The 24,707-nt window shown below is 40.0% G+C and overlaps 1 protein-coding gene across 6 annotated transcripts in view; it reads left to right on the plus strand.

Moving 5' to 3' along the window:
• The window catches only part of LOC142074834 (zinc finger SWIM domain-containing protein 6-like), a 135,741-nt gene that overhangs the window by 91,853 nt on the left and 19,181 nt on the right, over positions 1 to 24,707 (plus strand). For 3 of the 6 annotated variants that reach the window (XM_075135729.1, XM_075135731.1, XM_075135735.1), the window contains 7 exons: positions 566 to 714; positions 1,232 to 1,382; positions 13,233 to 13,268; positions 18,974 to 19,153; positions 20,748 to 20,924; positions 21,207 to 21,353; positions 24,329 to 24,475. In XM_075135729.1, the coding sequence (XP_074991830.1) occupies positions 566 to 714; positions 1,232 to 1,382; positions 13,233 to 13,268; positions 18,974 to 19,153; positions 20,748 to 20,924; positions 21,207 to 21,353; positions 24,329 to 24,475 (987 nt within the window). The remainder of the gene's footprint in view (positions 1 to 565; positions 715 to 1,231; positions 1,383 to 13,232; positions 13,269 to 18,973; positions 19,154 to 20,747; positions 20,925 to 21,206; positions 21,354 to 24,328; positions 24,476 to 24,707) is intronic. The other 3 variants (XM_075135730.1, XM_075135732.1, XM_075135733.1) reach the window with 2 other exon arrangements.

A 24,707-nucleotide genomic window follows, 5' to 3' on the forward strand; every position in this document is an offset into this window, starting at 1 on the left:
CTTATTTATGATGGAAATGCCTTTAGTGCTTAAAGACTTTGGATTTGTTTGGGGATTTTTTTTTTACTCTTTGTTTAGCTTTGCAGAGCCATCACAGCTCACAGGCGCTGAGGTGATGATTTTCCTCACATTCATCAATAGCAGTGTTCACTAGCAGTCACTTAAACCTGAGCAAGTTTGCTGAAGGTACAAGAATTACACAGGTGTTTTGAGGAGAGTGGTTTTAACATTGCAGTTGTTGAAATACTATGTAAAGTGTAATTTTCTTTGTAAAATCATTCTAGAATAGCTGCTGAGATGGGAGGAAAAAACTCACCTTGATTTCAATGTTTTATTATAAAATATTGTTTATTTAAATACCTTATCATAGGCTGTCATTTCTAAGTGCTTAAGACTACTGAGGAGAAATTTAGGTCTATTTTAAAGAACCTTTAGATTAAAGCCAAGACATCCAAAACAGGACAATACACAAATCCAAAAACCTCTGCAGTACTCCTTTCCCCTGGACTCACAAACCTCTCTTCTTTATATAGAACATAATGATTTCTTTTCTTGCTGTTTGCAGGTGCTCCTGACCCAACAGCAGGTGCTAGCATAGATGATGAAAACTGCTGGCATTTGGATGAGGAACAGGTCCAAGAACAGGTTAAACTCTTCCTCTCCCAGGGCGGATACCATGGATCAGGGAAGCAGCTCAATTTGCTTTTTGCAAAGGTATGTTGACTACTCTAAACCTTCCCTCTTTTCTCTCCCCCCACTCCCCCAGCCAGTCTGTACTTGTTCACGTCTTATTCAAAGTCCTGTTGTTCTAAAACAAGACAAAGCCTTAGGAACATGATGGCAAGTTAATGCAATGGAACACTATCTGGTGTGTCTTGAGATCAGTTTAAGGATATGAAGTAACATTTCAACTGTTTGCAGCTTTGCTGTTCTCTTCCTTCCTACCCCCAAAATGTTGGAGAAACCTGTAGAAATGATGGTCTTGCAGCAGCTTGCATAATACACCTGTGGAAGAAGTGTGTTTGCAGAATTGCAATGGGATACTGAAACTAAAAACTGTTGTTAAAATTGGGAAGGCAGACTATTTTTTTTCTACTTAAAAATTTCACATCAGATATATAAATTATATTTCTTATTTAACAGACATGGAATGTTTAACACTGCAGCATATTGTCTGTACTGTGGTTTGGTTTGTTTTTTTCAAGTTTGTATTAAAAGACTCATTTCCTAGGTGCGAGAGATGCTAAAGATGAGAGATTCAAATGGAGCTCGCATGTTGACGTTGATAACAGAACAGTTCATGGCTGACCCTCGTCTGTCGCTTTGGAGACAACAAGGAACTGCAATGACTGACAAGTACAGGCAGCTCTGGGATGAACTGGGTAAATGCACAGACTTCAAAATCATTTAGGTGTTCATGTGTATAATGAAGAAACAATTACATATTTTGGATGGAGAGAAACTTTATTGTGGTACTAGGTAAAGCAGGTTAGAGTTTTCTGCAGGTTTGCTTGTTCAGTTAAGGTTGGGTGAAATTGAATTTTTGATCTACTGCACGAGACACAGTTGGAGGAGAGGAAGCATGGTATGAAACAAGTATGATTGCAACAGGTTGTAAGTACCTGAGGATCTAAAAAAAATAAAGCAAAAAGTGGAAATGTAGCTACACAACTGAGGGTAAGTATATAAGCCACTAGCGCTAAACTGGAAAGATTAAGGAAGAAATCAATTCACAACTAGAAAGAAATAGAGGGCAAAAAGAGAAGATTCATTAGAGTATGAGAAGATAGCAACAAAGGAAAGCAGAAGTCCATTACTGAGCAGGAAAGGAGAACAAATAACAGAGGGCTATAACAATTTACACTGCTTTACAGGAAAGGTCAGTTGTGACCAAATACATGACTTGTACAACAGAGAGAGGAACACAGGCTGAAATGGGAAAGGAATATTTAAACTGGTAAAGTCTGAAGACACTTGCTCTAAAGTGTTCCAGAAACTCGCTGACACAGTTTTGAACTGCTGCTTCAGAAGTTCTCAAAATCTATAGGAATTTGTGGTAGGGAGGGGAAATTCAAAACAACTTGAAGGTAAATGTCACCGATATTTTAAAGGTGGGTAAGTGAGTGGAAAGAATAATATTAAGTAACCACCAGCATTGCTTTCCTAGATGTAAGGTACTGGAACAAACTACTAACCAGTTGGTATGTAAGCATATAGAAGAAAAAAGCGATAAAAGACAACCTGAATTATTTAAAATACAGTGGTAAATCTATTTTTTTTTCTCTAAAAGATAATTCACTTAGTGTATGAGTGAAGGAATTAATGTGTATATCTTAGCTGTAGTAAGGTTTTGTACGATGTCTTGGAGGCTTTCTCAAAGCAAGTTGAAGACACACAGCCTAAATGGAATTGCCTTGTAATGGAACTTGGAGTAGTTACCTGTGCTCTCACTCAATCTGGAAAGACACTTCAAGTCTAGACTTACAGGAGTCTGTCTTGAGATGTGTTCTGGTCAATATTGCTATTCCTGACTTATGTGGCATGGAATATTAAAATAAATATATATATATTAAAAAACAAACAAACAAACAACAACAAAAAAACCCAAAAAACAACAAAACAACAACCCAAAACTTACTGATGACACCCCTTGGGACAATATGTAAACACTGTGGAGAACAAAGCCAAAAACCCTAATGCTCTTGATACATTTTAAAGGTCCAAAATCAAGCTAAATGAAATTAAATCCAAGCAAGAATAACATGCTTCATTTAGAAAGGAAAAGTCAAAAGCAAAACTTAAGTTTTCCACTGTTAAAGGTTAAAGATGACCATGATTGATTGCATATTGTCTGGTGGGGCTAAGACTGGATATAACCTGTTTAGCATAAATTATGTTCATTCTAAATGAAGCATTAGGCTAATAAAGCACTGGCTGTCTATAGTTGATATTTTTGACTTCTGTGGTGGAAAGCCTTAATATCAGAGCAGGCAAAGCTCTGTCAGAGAGTGTAGGCATAGCTACTTTGCCTTCAAGTATACCAACCCTCTTAGTATGTAATTTTTATGATGCCTTAGCTTGCTGGGGAATAATGCTTTTTGCCAAGCTGGACATGTACACAGCAAAATTGTATCCCATCATACTGAAAAACGGAGGGTCTCATGCTTCGTTGCTTATGTGGGTTGAGCTGGTAGGTGGTGGGAGAGGCAGAAATGTGTTCTCCATCTGTTACCTGTAGCAGTCTTACCACGTGCTGCCAATAAACATAAAAGGTTCTGTTAAATTTCCTTAGCAGCTCTTCTTGTTTCACCAGTTCCATATTAACGTCATCTTCTTGACAGCACCTATCTGAAGGTGGAATCTCTGCCTGCAGCATCAAATAAGCAATATTTTAGATTAATCGAATTTATTAGTTTACCTCTGTTTAATCAGAATTGTAGTTGCCACTCCCAAAAAGCTGCAGTGCGACCTCCAGCCTCACCACTACCTCAGCTGCTGTATTTGCAATCTGAGGCAGACCCTGTTTCAGTCCTGAACTGCTCTGCCTCCTCTAACAGTATCAAAATATGTTGATTGTGTACCAGTTTCAATTGCAAATACATTTCAATCACTTCAGGTGTGTAGTAGGCTAAGGGTAGAACTTAACTTGGTTCTTCCACCTCCAGCTTGTGTTTATGTTGCTAAACTGTCCATTTCTTCCCCACACCAGTAGGATTCCTTCCATTGGTGCTTAGCAAGTTCCCTGAAAATTTCTGTTAATTGGATGAATCTCTCCAACTTGACTCCTGCCCTGTGTGAAAATTAGAAGTTGCTGCCATGTTTTTGCTAGGATTTCACCTTGAGTTTCACTCTAGTTAAACACATCCCTTTTTCCAGGTGAAACATGCATGTGAATGTGCAAAAGTTGAAGGAGGTTTTAAGGGAGACCAGAGTTACGATAGCAAAGTACAGAAGGAAGAGCAGGATGTCCCTGGCGACCCTTGATCTGTGCCAGTAGTGGCAGAGAACTCAGACATTGGGTTTAAGGGGGCAATGGTATCATTATGTTCTAAAATAATGTTGGTTTCCTATCTTGTCACCTTCTAGGATGTTGGAGAATTAAAATATCAATAAAGGGAGTGGGACAGGCCTTTGCATACTTAACTTTTTGTATTATCTGTTTAGAGTAATCTGGGAGTGGCATATATGTATGTCTTTTTAAAAAAAAATGCTTTATCTATGATCTCATTTATTTCACATTGTAGTTATGGAGATTTTTAGGACATGTAAAGTATGTAAATATAGACTCTGCTTAATAAAGGCTTGCTTGCTTGCACTGGTATGCTGTCTGCCAACCGCTAGGCATATGGCCACTTTGTCAGTTCCATTTTGGCATAGGTTTTTAAGCATACTTAAATAACTTCAGCTTTGCTCCTTGACTGGGTCACTTGAGCCTTTCATTAGAACTTAACTGATGCTTCCTGCCTGGCATTGGGCATTGGCCAAGGATACTGGGAGGACACATTGGGCTCTGATCAGAGTTCCTGCTGAAGTTTATGGTAAATTGTGTTGACTTCAGTAGAAGTCAGATTGGGTTTGTATGTTTGAAGATGCTGATTTAAAAAAAACAAAATTAAATACTTCACATCTAAGTATGAGCCTGGCAATTTTCTAATACAAAGTCCTAATTCTGTAAGCAATTTATGATTCAAAGACCTCAAGTTAACTAGCTAGTTATGTGTAAGGCTTTTTTGTTGTGTTTTAAAGCCTCTAGATCAGGAGGAAGAATATAATTATGCTCAGCAGATTCCCCTATTGTACATCAAAGAACAGGTTGAGCTAAATGCTCCAAAGGTGTAGTATTGGAAAGATTAAGATTACAGGTCAAAGCTATAAGACTTGCTCATATACTTCTCATGCTAGAAGAATTTAGATGCAGCTTCAGTGATGCACTGGTGAACACTTCCAACTTGCCACAGTAATACATGAATGCGCTTTCCAGAGTTTAGAGTGGAGTTGGAATTCTTCATGTTGTTGCTGTTTAAATGGTGTCTAGGTAGGTAAATTTCACATGCTGATCTTTATGCGTTTAACTTTCTGTGACCATGGTTGAAGACTTCAGTATATCAGAATGATTAACTATCTGAAGCCCCTTGGTTTATCTTTTTAATTAAATTGCATTGGTAAAATGGAGGAATACGGAAATGCACAGTAAATATCTGCTGATGCCTGTTGAACTGAGATCCCAGATTTGAAGAAAAGGTCAGTTAACCTTCTTTGTACTCTAGAGGGGAAAAAATGGTCCATGCAATCTTACTACAGCAGTAATTTGTTAATATTCATCCATCAAAAATTAAGTAAAAGTTTCTTGTTCTCTACGAAAGTGAAAAAATTTCCTTAATAAAAGGGGAAAATTTGACTTTGTGCCCCAGCCCAGGGATCATGATGGCTGCGAGGCTCTGCTTTGGAATTAAATGTTGAGCACTGCCAGATGCCAGACATTGAGAAGAGGCTGAGTTTTGTTGGCAAATGGGATCTGCAAGTTAATTGGTGTTTTCTGCAGGCTTCTGGCTGTGAAATGAAATTGGAAGCCCTTTAGCCACATGGATAATACAGGACCTGAATACAAATGTCACATGTCACCATCAGGGCCCACTGTGAAACAATAGTGTTCCCACTCGAACACTGCACCATTACAGATCATTTAAATATGGGGATTACATTTAAACTAAAAGCCCCATTTGCCTTTTACTGCAATTTAAATGTCCTCTTAGCAAAAGCTAAGTGACAAATTAAATGAAAAAAGCGCCCACATTTTTAAAGCTGTAATGCAAAACAACCTTTTATTGCTTCTCATGTGTCACGAATTAATCATTATACTTGTCAACTCTAAACCAAGCCATAATTGGAGCAGCTACTGTTATCAAAGCAGGGCTGCTCTTGTGACAGCTTAATAAAGCTGAAACTGTTAAACTAAATCCCAGATGCTTAACCTGATGAAAGCAGTCAAGTAGAAGAATCTAAGACAAGTATCTACTACTTGGTGGAGTGAGGGAGCCCAACAGCTTGTCAACACATAGATTACAGGATCAGATATTTTTTTGTGAACTATCATTTTCAATATCTTTATATCTTCTTGCTTGCCTTCATGGTGAAGAAACTTCACATAATTTGCATGTTTCAAAACAAACATTTCTAGTAGATTTCCTCCATTTTTATATTTAAGAACAGTTTAAGGGGGAAGAGAGCTGTTTTGTGAGTCAAGGATTAGTTTCTTATAGAACAAAAATATGATGGCTGTGTCATGGTATGGTGGGTTGACCTTGGCTGGACACCAGGTGCTCACCAAGCCGCTCTATCACTCCCCTCCTCAGCAGGATGGCAGGGGGAGAAAATAAGATGGAAAAAAACTCGTGGGTCAAGATAAAGGCAGTTTAATAAAGCAAAAGCAAAGGCCGCGTGCAGAAGCAAAGGAAAAAAACCAAAAGATTTATTCTCTACTTCCCATCAGCAAGCAATGTCCAGCCACTTCGTGGGAAGTAGAGCCTCAGTACATGTAGCGGTTGCTCCAGAAGACAAACATCATAATAATGAATGCCCCCTCTCCTCCTCCTTTCTCTTAGCTTTTATTGCTGAGCAGACGTCATATGGTATGGAATATCCCTTTGGTCAGTTTGGGTCAGCTGTCCTGGCTATGTCCCCTCCCAAGCTCTTGCCCACCCCCAGCCTACTGGCCTTTGGGGGTGAGGAGGGGGATGTTGGAGAGGCAGCCTTGATGCTGTGCCAGTACTGCTCAGCAGTAGCCAAAACACTGGTGTGTTATCAACACCTTTCTGGCTACCAGTACAAAGCACAGCACTATGAGGGCTGCTATAGGGAAAGTTAACTCCATCCCAGTCAAACCCAATACACATGGGGAAGACGGTATATCCAGAGAGCTCTTGCAAGGCAGGGCAGTGGATAAAATTGGCAAACTTGTTCTGGGTTTTCCTCATGCTGATCCTGATCTCTGTTGGTTCTTGTATTTCATGAAGTAGAGGAGAACTTAAAAGATATTCTGTACTTCCAGCTGGGTACTCTCCACATAAGCTTCTCCTGTCTATCTCAACCACTTGTTGATATCTAAAGTTTTTAAGAGTAGGAACCTCTCACGATATTGCCATGAGCCTCATTCATGGTATAAAGCTTTTCTGGGTGATGTCCTTACAGTCCTTTCTGTTATGCATACTAAATGGCTTGTTCTCAAAGGTATTTCCTGAGCAGAATAATATCTCTTTGCCTTAGTAGTTCTAATAGTCTTAGTCTTAGTAGTTTTTCACTAGCACTTTGCCCTACTGTGGGCTGCTTTTTAACTGTTGGAACAGCCTGATGATCTACTTTGAGTTCACATTTGCTGATATTTTGGACATTTTCTGGATTAGTGATATATTTTTGTGTTAAAATTTAAAACTAAAATATCATTTTACAAGGTCATGTCACGCAGAGAAATAGTACAATATATTTCCTGAAGGATCATGCCTAAATTTTATTAGTAACACTTTGCTCCTCATCTAAAACTTAATTCTAAATGTTGAGTTTAGGCAAGGAATCATTATAGATCAATTAAGAGTGATTTAATTACCATTTTGCCATGAGCAAACTAATGATTGAGTGTTAAATAATGTTTTTTTGATTCAGAAACCACTCTGAATTTTTCTGATAAAAGTTTGTATTTATCTCTAGAAAATACCAAGCTAGATTCTTTTAACCTTTACTAAATGAAGCTATTCTCCATCTATATTTCTATCTCAGGCATTCCTTCCCTTTGCAATTAGAGAGACAAACTTGCATGAATGGGACATGCCAGCTGTTCTAAACAGATTATCTCTGCTTAGTACTTAAGGGAGGGGAAAAAAGGACAAAAGCAGCTAGGGTTGTTGCCAGTATGCCCCTAGAGAAATTCCTTCCTGATGCCAGATTTGGTGACTACTTCAGGGCTGCCATGAACAAGAATCCCTAAAGTTAAGCATTCATTACAGTTTTTGTGTTCTAATACCATTTTTCTGGAGCTGCATACTTCATGCAATCCCTTTTTAGGATCCACTGTGCAGTAGGAACAGTTACTTTTCCCCATATTTTATGGTATTTCAAAAATGGTACAGCGAGACTCTAATTTTGAAATTTGAGTGCCAAGCTTATATCCGTATTTACATGATTTCTTTGGGTATCTGAAGTTCTAATTGAATCATGTTCTGCCTTAAAGCTAAGGAGAGTACAAATGCCCTGCACCTTCAAATTTCATAGTTTAGATTAATCAGTTGCACATATTACATTTCTGGCCTTGAAGTGAAAGCTGTAGGAATGCCCATGTTTCAAAGGAGGTGGGATGCACCATGCTTTGCACCATTTCCCTTGGTCTTTCATTGTGGGGCTTATGGGTGGAGTGATATCTTACACATACTTGTGTCTACAACTGTGTCATATCCAGTAGGCTATCTTTGCTTAATTGATAATCCTTTTCTTACTGTCAGTTTGCTTAGTCTTAGCTGCCATGGTGTGGTTGCCATACAGTTACAAAACACATGTGCCTTCAGTTCATGCACTTAAGGTTACATCTCTTTCACAGAATAAGCTGTTAATATATGTCAGTGTATTTGAATGATTTATGCTATTGGAGGCACTAAATTAACAGTACTTCTGAGTTAGCATCACAAGACAGTTTTGTTGCTCTAAGGCCTGAGTTATGGATGACAACTTCAAGAAATTGCTGTCATGGCCCTGGAGTGTCTCAATTGTTGCTGTCAAGTTCATTTCCCTGGTGAATGAAGCCAGGCTGCCATTGTGCAAAGATGGGTTCTGTCCATCTTTTTTGAGGATGATTTCCTTCCTCCTTTATTACAAACAGTAGAAGATTATTGGCATGTGCCATAATGGTATTTGAAATTGAGGGTATATGAGGCTGGATTTTGACAGTAAGTGGGAGCTATTTTCAAAGAGGGTATTCTTTCCTGTGGTTAAACTGCATTTATCGGATTTGAGGAATAATGGTGAAAGTAATTAACTTCAGTCTATAAGCATAGCTTGAGGGGTTTAATTTTAATGCCGTACAGAAAGTTTGGGTTTCCATTTAGTTCAGTTGGATGGAAAGTACTTTTACAGTAGGAGCCAAATTTCTTCAAGTACCCACATTAAAACAGTTTTTGAAGTTTTTATTCCTAAGCTATTGAACTGATTTACTTATAAATGTTCTAAAATGTTCTAAAAAATTGTTCTGTATTGCAGCTGGTACAAAACTCATTGTAGCCCTAACTGTAGAGTTGTGACTTCCAAGATTAAGGTCAGAGTTTTACTGTGAGCCCAAACTGCTACTTAGCATTATTTTTTTCCTTCCTCTATTTTTAATACTTCAATAACGTTAAGGTGCCATTTAATTTTCTGATACCACTTCTAGTAAATACCAGAGCTAAAGAGAAGTAATAGATCTATGGAGAGGAATTACTGAATCTTCACTAATTTCTGCAGTCCAGCAATCTGGCCTTGTGATATTTTCCAGTTTTCTGTCTTGAATGGATACTGGAAAAATAACTGAAAAATTGGAAAAGTAATCTAAAGTGAGAGATGCAGGAATCTCAGTCTGCTCGGGCCTGTCATGCAAGACAAAGGAGGATGATCTCCTTCATGATTTAAGAGACCTACATAGACTAAAAACTTGATAGTGAAGACACTTCTGCCAAGCAAACAAAAGGTAGCTGAAAATTGTAATTGGAGCTGGACAAATTTAACTAGAAAACTTGAAATAAGCTTAGAATTTTGAGTCATGGTAGCCAGGCAGTATAGATCAGCTAACCAGGAGCTGTGCTAGATTCTCGTATTGGAAATCTTAAAAATTGAAGTATGCTGTTTTTTGTGGAAACTCAACCATCGCTTTTGGACTTGAAGACAAAATTAACTCAGGAGATCTTAGAGTATGAAGGAGTCCAGACTAGTCAATCAGAATGTGTTCTTCTGGCCATTTATAGTGGGTTATTTACCTTCTGTGAACATAGTTGTGGCAATCATACTTTTTTCCCTGACCTTTCTCACCATACAAGGGAGTGTTTGCACTTGCTCTACTCTTTTAAAAAATGAGATGTATTTTCATCCCTTTCTTTTATGAATATCTTGTTTTGTTTGACAAACTTCTCAAAATTTCCAGTTTTGCATCTTCCTAAGAAAATTAACTGAGAGGAATTCATTCATCTCTATGATAGATTTAAATAGAGGTACGGTAGTGTAGTCACATTAACTTTTATTCTGAAAATTGTCAAAGTCTCTGAAAATAGACTGTGACTGCTGAGAGTGTATTACCAGTTAAAATATTTGATAAAATATCTAGTCTCTGTTTTGGGCAGGAGTATACATTGTGTTCACCGCCTAGCTGTAAATGCTGGCAACTACTTAAAATTGTGAAGGATCATATTACATTATTCATAAAGGAGTATTTTTGTACTATTTGTGCTAGTATTAGCAATGTTTTTACCTTCAGTTGACTGTGAACAAATGAATGGTTTTGTGGATATTAGGGAAGTTAATCAGTGAGATTCATTTGCAGGTGCTTTATACTTTCCCCTAGCTTTGTAGACTAATAGCCCATGCCTTGCTATGGTGATTAGGTTATAGGGTACTATAAGTGCATAGAGGGGCATCTAATGGACATGTGACAGATACCTAAATGCTCTCTTAGGGAGATTGTAGTCTCAGGCTATGATACTGTAAACTGCACCTTTCAAGCAAATTTCTCTTCTTCTGTGAAACCCTTTGGTCAAAAGATGCAGCAGTTTTTAAAACAAACTGAAGAAGGCATGCTCATGCAAAATGACAGAAGTGCTTGGTTAGTTCCTTTTTCCATTGTGCTAAAAGTTGAAAATGTAGGAAGATGGGAGCAGGAGTTTTTTGTTACTTGACACACACAGATCAGAGCATGTACTTGATGATAGCTTAGAATAGAATCTCAAAATGTAAATACCTGTTTCCTTTCAGCTGAATACAAGTGTGCCTTTAACCCTTGGAGCAGAGGTATGCAGCAAGAGAGAAAGGGAAACTTAAGGAATTAGACAGTTTTTTGTCCCTGGATTACACCTCCACTCCCTCTAATGCACATTCAAAGTTTAATGTGCAGAAGGGCAATGATTCCCTCTTGCCATCAGTGCTGCAGGTAATCTATTGCTTTAATCAGCCAGCTAGTGTGAAATGCATGGGGAACGATTATACTATCATACACAATACAATCAGCATGAAGCACTTGTCAAGACCAATACATCAAAGTTTAATTCAGTAATAGAATGAATTAGAGCAAAATGAAACATTCTGTTCTCTAAGAAACACAGCACCCATAGCAAGCCTTTTTTTCTGAATGCTGCATAGAGAAACCAGAGTGCATTAAGGATTTTTTTTATGAATAAAATTGCAACTTGGATCCAACTGAATGCCGAGAGCACTTTTCCTTGGGGTTCTTATCAAGGAGAGAACAGCACTGAAGTGCTTTGCCTATCTTCACTATTCCATAAAAGCAACTGTTTAATTGGAGCATTCTCCAGTGGGACTTCTGATTATGCTTTGTTCTAATGGAGATCTCTCCATTCCTGGAGGAGGGAGGTGGCTTTGCCAGTCATTCTGAAGGCACTTGTCCTTCTTGTTGAGAAGCAATAAATATCATACACTACCTTCTTTGAGGTTTCCAAGTGACTGTCCCAGTGAAAGTGCATATGTGTTTAAAAAACAGATGTAAACCACTTTAAAATCCTTTGCTGACACTTCTATTTTAAAGGGGTCATAGGTTCTGTCTCCTATTATTGTTTCTATTCTGGCACTTCCAATACTGGAAGATGATGCTTTTGTAATAGAATTGATTAGGCTCAAACGGGGCACAGTGGCAAGTGTACAGCAAGTGCTGAAGCTGATTTGTCTGTTGCACAAATAAAATCTTGATTACCTGGCTCCATTTTCTTTGAAATAATCAAATGTTACTAACCTGGTAGCTTTTGGGGTTTTAGTTTTTTAAGAAAGAGACGTGCATTAATGGGAAGAGCAGAGACATGTCAAACGTGCATCAGTTTCTTGCATATTTTAATTTTGCAAATGAATGGATTGACCTTAAGTATATTAAACATAAAATTCCAAGGCAAAGGCCAAGTTTCAGCCACTGATTACACAGATATTGTAAATGAGGAAACACTGACCCAAACTTAGCTACACAGCAGCCCTGACAAGGTAGCATAATATTTCTAGGAAAAGCAGATTTCTTGGGAAGACTGTAATCAAACAGTCAAACAGAATTGTACGCTGGATCTTCAGTCATGCTCAGTGTCCTAGCTCCCACTAAAACTGTTTCCACCACCACCCTCCCATTTACTGGTACAAGAGTAAAATATAATGGGATTTATGAAAACCGAGCAATGCTTAATCTCTTGGGAGAGTCTGTATACATTCCTTGCACTTTCTTTGGCTTCATGAATTCATGCATACACAAGATGTGTAATTATTACAACACCTACTTTTACAGTGACTGAATACTTCTTAATGTTTTTCAATTTGCATGTTTAAATTCTAATCAGTGTAAAGGGCATGCTGTTCCTTTCTCCCTCATGAATTCAGAGGTATGGATGTCTACTGAGAAATACAAAAGTACTGATGTTCCCCCTGTATGTACAAGGCATGCATGCATTGTGTAAAGCAGTAATTTAACCTATTTCTTTGTGGTGTGAGGCACACTAAAGATGAATGATAACCGTGCATTTTCAAAAAGAGGACTATTTGAACCAAAGGTCTGTTTTGGCAAAGCTGGCTTTTTCCAGGTCAAAAGGATTAGTGTTGAACCAAAATAGGCAATTCCTCACTGCAATATGACAGTTCTAATATTAATTCCCTTGTGAAATTAATATCAAATTGCAGTCACAGTATGACTTGTCTTCCAGTTATCTTCTGGGGGAAAAAAATTTGCATATTGGTTTGTGATATTTTGCCACTGTGCTGTGAGGAGCTTCATATTGGAAAGACATGGGTCACAGTCAAGGGATCCAAATCAGAACTTTACTTTTGGTTTAGTTCGGGGGGGGGATGTGTCAGCCTTCTGAGATCCAGTATGAAAAGATATCTGGTGCCTGGGGGAAAGGGAGACAGGAAAAAGTTAGCTGTGTTAGAAAAACAGAATATGTAAGCACAAACACATTCTCTGTTTGTTTTTTTTTCCTTTTTTTTTTTTTTTCCATTTAATGAGACATTTGTTCATGTTGCAGGTGGCATTGGTGACATCATTAAAACTAGTCAAACAGGTAAACTTACTTGAGAATGCCAGGAATGTATTTTGGGAAACTTCTTTTGAGTATAGGCTGTTGTGAACAGCAGTTTCCAGGCTGAAGTCACTAGAAATGGATTTAGATAAGTTCCCAACAAATTAATTACAAGTAGCTGCCCTTCATTTTTCCGTAAGCCTTATCTGTAGTAAGGGGTAAGTGTGATCAGCAGTTTCCCCATATAGGAGCCATTAGGCAGAAAATAGAGAATCTCTTGTTTGAGGCCAGTGTAAGCTTTCAGGTTGGTGGTGACATATAAGGGCCAGCTCACGAGGGCTTCCACTGAGCAGCATTAGAGTGAAATAGGAAGAATATCCTCCGGGCTCCTCCCAGTGGTAAAATCTGGGCACAAGCGAACATTTTCCTCAGACTTTTTCAGTGCTAGGAGCAGGACAGGAACCAGTGAATTGAAAGAGCCAGAATGGAGCAGATGTCAGGGGAGGGGGAAGGCGCTTGGGGAGAAGGAGGAGGAAGAAATATGAATACAGGCAAACACACACACGCTGCGGGGGGGAAGATCACACACATACACACAAAAACTTGAAACCCAAATAGGCTGAAGAGTGTGGGGTCATTAGCATTATGCTTCCTTCTCCCAGATGGTAGCCTTTATAGTGCTACAGGAGCTGAGCCTGAGGCTCTTTCTGTTCCCCTCTCTTCTCAGTGGGGGAGTTTTGTCTCTCACTCCATTTTCTGCAGGGAATTGGGCAGCCGTGAAAGCTGGGCAAGACCTCAGATGTGCATGCAGCTTGCCCTGAAGTCACCTCAAGCAGGGTGCAGTTGATCTATTGAAATTTTAAGTGGTTTGTGTGGGGTTTATTAGAAATACACTTGTCCTTGTGCTTCATTTGCATAAAAATAGCATGGATTTCTGAGACAATCGCTGCTAACAACGTAGTTATGCTTGACATAGTCTCCCTCTTTAAACCAAAGAAGTTTTTAAATTATTTTGGTACTTTGGGGTATCTCTTCCCTTTCCTGCCTCTTAGATGTAACTGCATGCATAGTGGAGCTTCTGAAGAAGGCAAGTGAATTCCTTTGCTTCTAGTGGTGTTTCTGAGATGCAGAAAAAGAAAAGGCCACTCATTTTGTAGGGGCATGGTGTAATCAGTAGTGTGCGTTCCACCTTGCTGGATGATTGAAATACTTACCACATGTGGTTAAGCTATTCTACTTTGCTTTTGCTTCAGTCTGAAAACACTGGGAATCTGATTACAAAGTATTAAATTGGCTTTTTTTTTTTTAAGATGCTGAGAGGTACAATGACTCCTCAGTAACCTAAAGTAATACTTGATTTTGAAAATAAATAAGTAAACCCAAGATAACTATTCTACAAGGCTTTCCAATATTCCCCATCTTCTGTTTTGTTTTGTACATTGCAAGAAATATAGTCCTTTTGTCTTGGGCAGTGCTGAATGCATTGATGCTTAATAATAAGAACCAGTTGTAATGCCATCCAGAGGGACCTGGACAAGCTCCAGATGTGGGCCCATGTGAACCTCATGAGGTTCAACAAGGCCAAGTGCAAGGTCCTGCACCTGGGTCGGGGCAACCCCTGGTATCAATACAGGCTGGGGGATGAAGGGATTGAGAGCAGCCCTGCCGAGAAGGACTTGGGGGTACTGGTGGATGAAAAGCTGGACATGAGCCGGCAATGTGCGCTCGCAGCCCAGAAGGCCAACCGTATCCTGGGCTGCATCAAAAGAAGCATGGCCAGCAGGTTGAGGAGGTGATTCTGCCCCTCTACTCCGCTCTGGTGAGACCCCACCTGGAGTACTGCATCCAGCTCTGGAGCCCTCAGCACAGTAAAGACATGGACCTGTTGGAGTGGGTCCAGAGGAGGGCCACAAAAATGATCAGGGGGATGGAACGCCTCTCCTATGAGGAAAGGCTGAGAGAGTTGGGGTTATTCAGCCTGGGGAAGAGAAGGCTTCGGGGAGACCTTATTGTGGCCTTTCAGTACTTAAAGGGGGCTTATAAGAAAGATGGGACAGACTTTTTAGCAGGGCCTGTTGCGACAGGACAAGGGGGAATGGTTTTAAACTAAAAGAGGGTAGATTCAGACTAGATAGAAGGAAGAAATGTTTTACAATGAGGGTGGTGAAACACTGGAACAGGTTGCCCAGAGAGGCGGTAGATGCCCCATCCCTGGAAACATTCAAGGTCAGGTTGGATGGGGCTCTGAGCACCCTGATCTAGTTGAAGATGTCCCTGCCCATGGCAGGGGGGTTGGACTAGATGACCTTTAAAGGTCCCTTCCAACCCAAACTATTCTATGATTCTATTCTATAATTTGACTCTGGGGAGTAAAGCGTGTTGAAGAGTGTGTCTAAAGAAAGTCATATGATTTGATTTTAAAACAAGTTTTTAAAAACAGTATTGGCTTTATTCACTCCCATGGCAAGTTTTGGGGACACTTTACAAAAAAAAAAAAACCCCACACCCAAAACAAAACCAAAACACAACCAAAACAAACCCAAAACCAAAACCCAAAAAACCCCACAAACAAAAAAACCCAACAAAACAGCGTGCTCTACTGTATTTAACTACTGTGCAGTAATAATCTGCATTAGTGTAGTGTCTCTCTGGTGTTTTGCACTGTACCATATCTTATTTTGTTGTGGTTTTCAGATTTCTTTGATATTCATAGAATCATAGAATAGTTTAGATTGGAAGGGACCTTTAAAGGTCATCTAGTCCAACCCCCTGCAACGAGCAGGGACATCTTCAACTAGATCAGGTTGCTCAGAGCTCTGTCCAACCTGACCTTGAATGTTTCCAGGGATGGGGCATCTACCGCCCCTCTGGGCAACCTGTTCCAGTGTTTCACCACCCTCATTGTAAAAAATTTCTTCCTTATATCTAGTCTAAATCTACCCTCTTTTAGTCTAAAACCATTCCCCCTTGTCCTGTCGCAACAGGCCCTGCTAAAAAGTCTGTCCCCCTCTTTCTTACAAGCCCCGTTTAAGTACTGAAAGGCCGCAATAAGGTCTCCTCAGAGCCTTCTCTTCTCCAGGCTAAACCACCCCAACTCTCTCACCCTTTCCTCATAGGAGAGGTGTTCCATCCCCCTGATCATTTTTGTGGCCCTCCTCTGGACCCACTCCAACAGGTCCATGTCTTTCCTGTGCTGGGGACTCCAGAGCTGGACACAGTACTGCAGGTGGGGTCTCACCAGAGCAGAGTAGAGGGGCAGAATCACCTCCTCAACCTGCTGGCCATGCTTCTTTTGATGCAGCCCAGGATACGGTTGGCCTTCTGGGCTGCGAGCGCACATTGCCGGCTCATGTCCAGCTTTTCATCCACCAGTGCCCCCAAGTCCTTCTCGGCAGGGCTGCTCTCAATCCCTTCATCCCCCAGCCTGTATTGATACCAGGGGTTGCCCCGACCCAGGTGCAGGACCTTGCACTTGGCCTTGTTGAACCTCATGAGGTTCACATGGGCCCACATCTGGAGCTTGTCCAGGTCCCTCTGGATGGCATCCCGTCCCTCAGGCGTGTCAACCGCACCACTCAGCTTGGTGTCCTCTGCAAACTTGCTGAGGGTGCACTCGATCCCACTGTCTATGTCATTGATGAAGATATTAAACAGTACTGGTCCCAATACGGACCCGTGCAGGACACCGCTTGTCACCGATCTCCATCTGGACATTGAGCCATTGACCACTACCCTCTGGATGCATCCATCCAGCCAATTCCTCACCCACCGGACAGTCCACCCATCAAATCCATACCTCTCCAGTTTAGAGAGAAGGATGTTGTGGGGGACCGTGTCAAAGGCCTTACAGAGGTCCAGATAGATGACATCGGTAGCCCTTCCCATGTCCACTGATGTAGTCACTCCATCATAGAAGGCCACTAGGTTGGTCAGGCAGGACTTGCCCTTGATGAAGCCATGCTGGCTGTCTCGAATCACCTCCCTGTCCTCCATGTGCCTTAGCATAGCTTCCAGGAGGATCTGTTCCATGATCTTCCCAGACACAGAGGTGAGGCTGACTGGCCTGTAGTTCCCCGGGTCTTCCTTTTTCCCCTTTTTAAAAATGGGGGTTATGTTTCCCCTTTTCCAGTCAGCGGGAACTTCACCGGACTGCCACGACTTCTCAAATACGATGGATAGTGGCTTAGCAACTTCATCCGCCAGTTCCCTCAGGACCCGTGGCTGGATCTCATCGGGTCCCATGGACTTGTGCACCTTCAGGTTCCTTAGATGGTCTCGACCCTGGTCTTTTCCTGCAGTGGGCGGCTCTTCATTCTCCCAGTCCCCGCCTTTGCCTTCTGCAGCTTGCACGGTGAGGCTCGAGCACTTGCTGGTGAAGACTGAGGCAAAAAAGTAATTGAGTACCTCAGCCTTCTCCATATCCCAGGTAACCAGGTCTCCTGTTTCATTACGGAGAGGGCCCGCATATTAGTTCCCCATTCCATGTTGGCCTGAATAGCAGCGGACTTGCAACCTTAAGGATCAAGCTCTGTTTCCACTGGCTCCTGTGCTGTGGCATACTGACATACTGAGTTACTTTAAGAATGAATGTAATGTGATGGCCTGTGCTCTGGGTATCCATTTTGCATTCTTAGTTAGCAAAAGAATACTTGAATATGAGAATTCTATTATCTTGGAAGAACCAGCTGCATTTTTTATTCTTTTTTTTTTTTCAGCCTGTCATGAAGATTGCATAGTTTTTATAGTTCATGAAGATAGCATATTCTTTAAATCTGTTGTAGTGTATAAGGCACGTTCTCAATGAGCAAATGAACTGTTTCTAAACAGTACTTTCAGATATCTTCATGCTTCTGTCAAAGTTCACTCTGATGAAGAGACAGCTGATTTAGAGAAAAATCTTTCCATTTGAAAATTGTTGCTAGAGACCCTGATGTATTTATGCCTGCCCTGCTATATAGTGTCAGGGAGCAGGTTCTAAAGTGATGGTATATGTGAAACGTCAGTGCAAATTAGCTTTCCCTTCGAGCTCTGTAAACAGAAAATGTAAAACAAATTTTCTAGTGTAACCAAATTACTGAAGTAGTAGCAGTAAAAATATCTTATTCCTATTAGACTGCACAAAGCCAGTGTTTACTGGATGTCTGAGGTCCAGATGTGTTTGAGAATGAGTTATATGATCAGCAGTACTTCTGCTGGGTTTTGAGTGTGGAAGTATATGCTTACAAAATACATGTCTTACTAATGCACTTGTTTGGTTCCTGTAATGTGAAGCTGGAAGATACATAGTTCTTGTTTGTAGAAAACAACATTTGCTTCTGGTACAAAAATTAGAAGAAAAACTTGGGTAATTTCTTTTTTATTGGGTAAAAAAACTTGGGTAATTTCTTTTTTATTTCTTTCTTCTTGGGTAATTCACTTTATGTGAATTCTTGTTTGCTTTTGACTGATGTCCCTGTCTGATGGGCCATACATCGTGAACTATGGATTTTCTAATACAAAAGACCCACTTAATGCCTTTTAATTGAGAAGGTTGGCTTGATACAGTCTTTCAACTGCTTCAGATGGGCCACACCAGCTCCAAGATTCTGCGTCAGGAATTTAGTCTGCCTGGTGTTAGGCATAGCTGGGAAACAAGCAGTGTAGTCTTCAAGGGGAGAAAAAGCGTTACAGTATAGAAGTTTGCAATTAGTCATTGGCTGCTGCATTTTTAATAGAAAACATAATTTAGCAATTTTTTTTTAAATCAGGTGCTCTGTGGATGTGTATAGTCTTAAATCCCCACTGCAAGTTGGAGCAGAAGGCCAGTTGGCTAAAACAGCTGAAAAAATGGAACAGTGTGGATGTTTGTCCCTGGGAAGATGGAAACCATGGAAACGAGCTGCCCAATTTAACCAATGCTTTGCCTCAGGGTGCAAATGCTAACCAAGGTGAGCCTAAATTTATGCACTGACTGCAACATATAATATAGCCTCTATCTTATATACTCTAGCCTTGCAGAATTCAGCACTCTTTCCTGGGACAAGTAACTTTCTTGTTGAGGATTCACCAGCCAAATTTATTTTCACTAATACTATCCTTGCAGAAAGGATAAATAGGGTTTTTTTTTTTGCACTGGGGCTGCAATGTTTTCAAAGCAAGTATTTGTGTTTAGTTAGGTCTTCTAACTTTTCACTCGGTCCTTCTAAATACTTGTTGCATGAAAATTGGATGTCCCTGAAGTATGTCATGTAAAAGTCTGTTGTTTCTTTGCTTGACTATAATCTTATATCCCTTCTGGTGTTGGGGTTTTTATTTTGTTTGCAGTTACAAAGCCTTTGATACTTACTTAAAGGGAGATCTGTTGTAACTGCATTAAACTGAGTGTGTGAGAAACTAAAGCAGCTATCTGTGGGATGTGCTCTGTGTTGTGCAGTCTGCATTGACAGGTGTGGGGGGGTGCAGAGGCAACACTGCCTTCTTGGAGGAGGTGTCTCTTCTTACACGATATGATGCTTTCTAATCTAAAATGTGATTATCAAATCTGACAGAAACCTTCTCCAGTCATCTTCAAGCAAAGATTGCTACTTTGCTAATAACTGAGGAAGATGCAGGATATTTACCTGGGAAAAAAACCCTCATAATCCTCAAAACCCTCAGTATTTTGATACATATTTCATATAATCATGATAAAGTTAAAATTAAATGCTTGTGGGAGGTGGCAGATTTGGGCTTAGATGGGTTTTTCCTTGTTTCTTTTTCTTGGAAGATTACCTCTGAAGGAAATAGACTTGGTTCATTTTTAAATCTTGCAGCTAGCTGGGGACAGAAGTTCATTCAACATATAACTTCCTACAGAGGTATTTTGCTTTCTGGATCTTGTGATGTTCAGCTCAACCCGAGCAGGCTAGTGGCAACTCTGACACGGCATTTCAACATTCATAGACACAGTGCCATGTCAACAGAGCACTTTTGCCATAGGAAGATGACCAGTAAGGATTATGTCAGTCCCATGGCCTCAGTACCTCGCTTTCTTTGCAGTATTTGTATATGTTTATGACAAAAAATTATACAAGTGCTCAAAGTTAATGTCATTTCTCAAAGAGAACAACTAAAAATCTTTCATGCGATGTTTATCTGTCCCTCATCCTAGTAGCTCTGGGTCTGAGAAGGAGAGAAGCTGGGGATGCTTGAGTAGCTGTGTGCCATATACTTTCTGGTTTGTTTTTAGGGGAGTTCTGTATGTGCCGTTTAATGTCCTTCATCTCTAGCTGTTCCCTCTGCAAAGTCCTGTTTAGCATTAGCCATGCTGGTTTGTAGATCTCTCTCTCTGAATGCAAAGTGAATGGCACACACTTTGTCTGAGCTGTTGGGTAATAGGATGTGAAATGTCATCTGCGGGCTGCTCCTTGCGGAGGGGGGCAAGGCAGGCTGTCGTCAGTTGGGGGTTGGTGAATAGGCAGAAGACAAGAATACTGTGAATGACTGATTCACATATGAATGAGTAAAAGCTGATGCAGCTTTCTGAACTTGTGAAAATGACAGATTCATCGAACAGGCCACATCGGACAGTGTTCACTCGAGCCATAGAGGCATGCGATCTGCACTGGCAGGACAGCCACTTACAGCACATTATCAGCAGTGACCTATACACCAACTACTGTTACCATGACGACACTGAAAACTCGCTCTTTGACTCTCACGGGTGGCCCCTCTGGCATGGTAAGTGGCTAAACCGGAAAGACATTTCCATGACTTGCTGCTTTGTTCAGTTTCTATGGCATTATTTTGGGGGGATGGTGGGGAGATGAATGAAAAGCCTGGCAAAAAGAACAGAGGCTCCCTTGAAATGCTGGCTCAGAAGTAGTCCTTTAAGTCTCTCTTGCACAGTTTTAAAAACAAAACAAAGAAAACAAACAAAAAAGCCCTTTTGAGTAACCTAGCAAAACAGGCCATTGCAGACATGGAATCATTGCTATTCCTCAATTATTTTCTCCATTTTAGAACATGTTCCTACAGCCTGTGCGAGGGTGGACGCATTACGATCTCATGGATACCCACGAGAAGCACTGAGGCTAGCAATAGCTATTGTTAATACACTAAGAAGGCAGCAGCAGAAACAGCTGGAAATGTTCCAGGCTCAGAAGAAAGGTAAATGTGGGGAAAAGAGAAGGGCAAAGGACGTGACAAGGTGACAATAACACCGGACTGGAACTTTGCATGAGAAAACTGCTTTTGAAACTAAAGCAAAAGAGGTGACTTTAACTCTTTGGTCCAAATGATCATAGTGGTAATGTCCCATTCTGGATGTTGGAGGTTTTTTTTCAGCTGGGTTGTGAGCTCTGCAGGGCAAGGGCTCTGTTCTGCCTTCTGCAATATGTCTGACATGATGGGGCCTTTATCCCAATCAGGGTTTTTGGTAACACAGTGTAAATATTCATCCTGTGTAATTTATAGGCCTTTAAACAGAGCTTTGCATTTGGCACATCAGGTATTTAAAATAATTTTTTCCTCTGATATATAATTTAGCAGAGCTATATATTTCTGAGGTGGAAGCCTAAAGTCGACATCGAGGGTAACAGCAAGGCAAAGTCTGCATCAAATTTGGCAGTTTGTTCCAGAAGTCTCTTATGATGCTTAAAACTTTAGTGGATTCACATCGCTGGAAATGAGATTTTTGAAACATTGGCTTTATAAAATGTTCTGTGATGTTCCTCTGAGCACTACCCCTATTTTTTGAAGGAACATTCTACCAAAAATAATCCTGCACTGAACTTTGTTATAAGTTTGAAGAGGTAGTGGAAGAAGAAAGGGATGGCTTTGTGGTTAAAGAATGCACGTGGAAAAACTGGAATTATGTTCTCAGCTACTACAAGAACACCTTTCATTCAAATTTTATTTTAGATCTTTGTTGCTACTCTTAACTATGTGTATCCTCATGCATTGTAGGCAAAACTACCAGTGTGAAGTCATGTGTGTAAATGTTTCAAGTGTATGTGCAGGTGTTTTCCCAGAAATGATCATTTAGAAATTGAAGTGAAGACAAGGTAGACACCTGACTGAAAAAAAAATTAGCTGGCAGTTCCTTTGTGCCTTCATTTCCATTTCACGGTACCCAAGGAAGAAGTTTGGAGCACTATTGTGGATCCTAGATTTGAACAAAACTTAAAAGCACTTTGTATTATTACTTAGGAGAATTTTTCTGAGTCTTTTTATCGTGTAATATATCTTTCCTTAACATGTGTTCCCTTAAAAGCTTTGCATGTTTTCCAGCTTCTCAGACTGGGGAGGTAAGAAGGGAGGGGGCTATGTCAGTCTGTGAACGTGTGTATGTACTGCTGACAGGTATGAAGGGTCTGCTGCAAGTGTGCTGGTCGTAGTACTGCTCCTTTTCATTCCCAGTTGCTAATGCAGTATCTAGACATTCAATACTTCTGTTAAGTTCCTTTCCCTGTGAGCAGTTTCTATAGCTGTCAACTAATATTATGCTATTATAAAAAAATGGAGTGTATGAAATGCGATTCATCCTACCCCAAAACAAAGAAGTTTGTCATTTCTATGTTGTTACTCACTGCTTTTGGTTTTTTTTTCCTCTTATGTTTGGAATTTAAAAAATATTCTTTTAATACTGTAAAATATGCTGGTCTTCTCTATAAGCAGATTAATTCTGCAGCTACAGCCCAGCTTTAGGTTTCAGTTCAGCAACCACCACATGCTTCTACTTAGCTTTCATTCATGTGACTGATCTGACATCCGTGGAACCACTTGCGTGATTTAAAGTTAAATGTCTATATGAATGGAGGACTGAAGCCTTTGTTTGGCATGACACGAGTGAAGCTCATAAGTAGACGCAATAGATGAAATGGAATATAAGTGAGTCAGTAAGAAGTCACTGATATTAATCCTTTTTGGTAATATTACATGCTTCTGCCTGTTGTCTTTAGCACATGCTATTTGTTAGTAAGACAATTTACTTGTTTTTTTTTCATATTACATATCAGTTGATTCTTTAAAAAAAAGCCACCCTCCTGAACATTCAGTTCAACAGTGTGGCTGTGTTTCGCTTTGTAGCTCCACACATTTAAATAGGCAAGAAGCAAGCTTTTAAAGCTTTGTGATAATACATATGGTTACTCAGAAAGATGGCACTTTGTGAACGAGAGCGGGCATAGGCAGGTACAAGTTAGTGTGTAACAGGCAGAGAAACAGAGCATCCGTAATGGCTTGTATACAATTTTTAAATGGTCACCCGTAATGCATCTGATCTCTCATAGTTCAGTTGTGTGTATGTGTCTAGGAGAAGAAAGTTGGGAGTTGGAGTAAAAGGGGAGCTACTGCCGTAAGACTCTTAGTAAAAAAAGGGATTTGGGGAATCTCTAACCTCTGTTACCACAGCCACACTTCCTTCAATTCATTGTGCTAAACAATTTTTTCATGTTGTAACTGACTGATGGATGAGGGCTACAAAACAAAGTATCCACGAAGGTATTTGTTGACTGAAACTTTAGAATGACAAAAAAATGCACTTAAAGGACAATTTTTTCTTGTATACCTCATTTAAACACTTCATACTTTTTTTTTTCTTTTTTTTTAGGAGCTGTCATCCTGAGTTTATTACTTCAATAAATATTTAGATGCAAGATAAGCTCATATTTTATTTATTAAAATGGAACATTTTAGAATATTTTAATTTATTTCAGTGCCATCAGATTCACTTAAAATGTAAAAATGGTACTGCGTCTTTTGAGTGAGGAAACGGTTGTGAATATTTTACAAAAAAAAGTCTTTGCTATAATTTTTCAGCAGACATTTTCAGAAGAGTTACTGGTATCAAGTAAGAGATTTCAAAAGATACCGCAGTTGAAAATTTTGACCCATAATGCACTTTGCTAGTGCTAGAAATGTTTGGCCTTTGTCCATTTTCTTTTTTTCCTCTTTTAACATATTCACAAAGGGCAATGAATTCACCCTGAAAGATACTATTTTCTCCTTCTAAGCAGAAGCTACTGGAAATACTTTGAATTCTGTACTGAGAGCATTTTAATCAGTTTTACTTCTATAATTGTTTTGAGGGGCTAACATGTGCTCTCTTTCCCTCCCTCCTCCCCCCATCTTTTCTGTCACAGAACTTCTCCACAAAGGATTAACCTCAATAACGAATCTTGAAGGTTGGGTGGGACACCCTTTGGATCCAATTGGCACCCTCTTCAGTAGCCTGATGGAAGCCTGCAGGGTGGATGATGAGAGCTTCCATGAATTCTCAGACTTCACGGGTAAGGCCGTGCAAAGGGAGCAATCTTCTCTAAGTCTTCAGTAACTGGAGGCGTTTTTCTATCTTGCCTTTCTGAATTAACTTCGAAGCCAGTGTCTTTATAGTATAAGAACTCACGTTTGCATTCCCTAAGAAAACACTAGGGAGAGAAAATGTTTAAAGTAAAATTTTGTTATAAGTTATATGAAAGCACTTCAAAAATTACCAGTTACTCATTCTTGAAGACAATTCCG

The sequence above is a fragment of the Calonectris borealis genome, chromosome W, assembly GCF_964195595.1.
Source record: "Calonectris borealis chromosome W, bCalBor7.hap1.2, whole genome shotgun sequence".
NCBI lineage: Eukaryota > Metazoa > Chordata > Aves > Procellariiformes > Procellariidae > Calonectris > Calonectris borealis.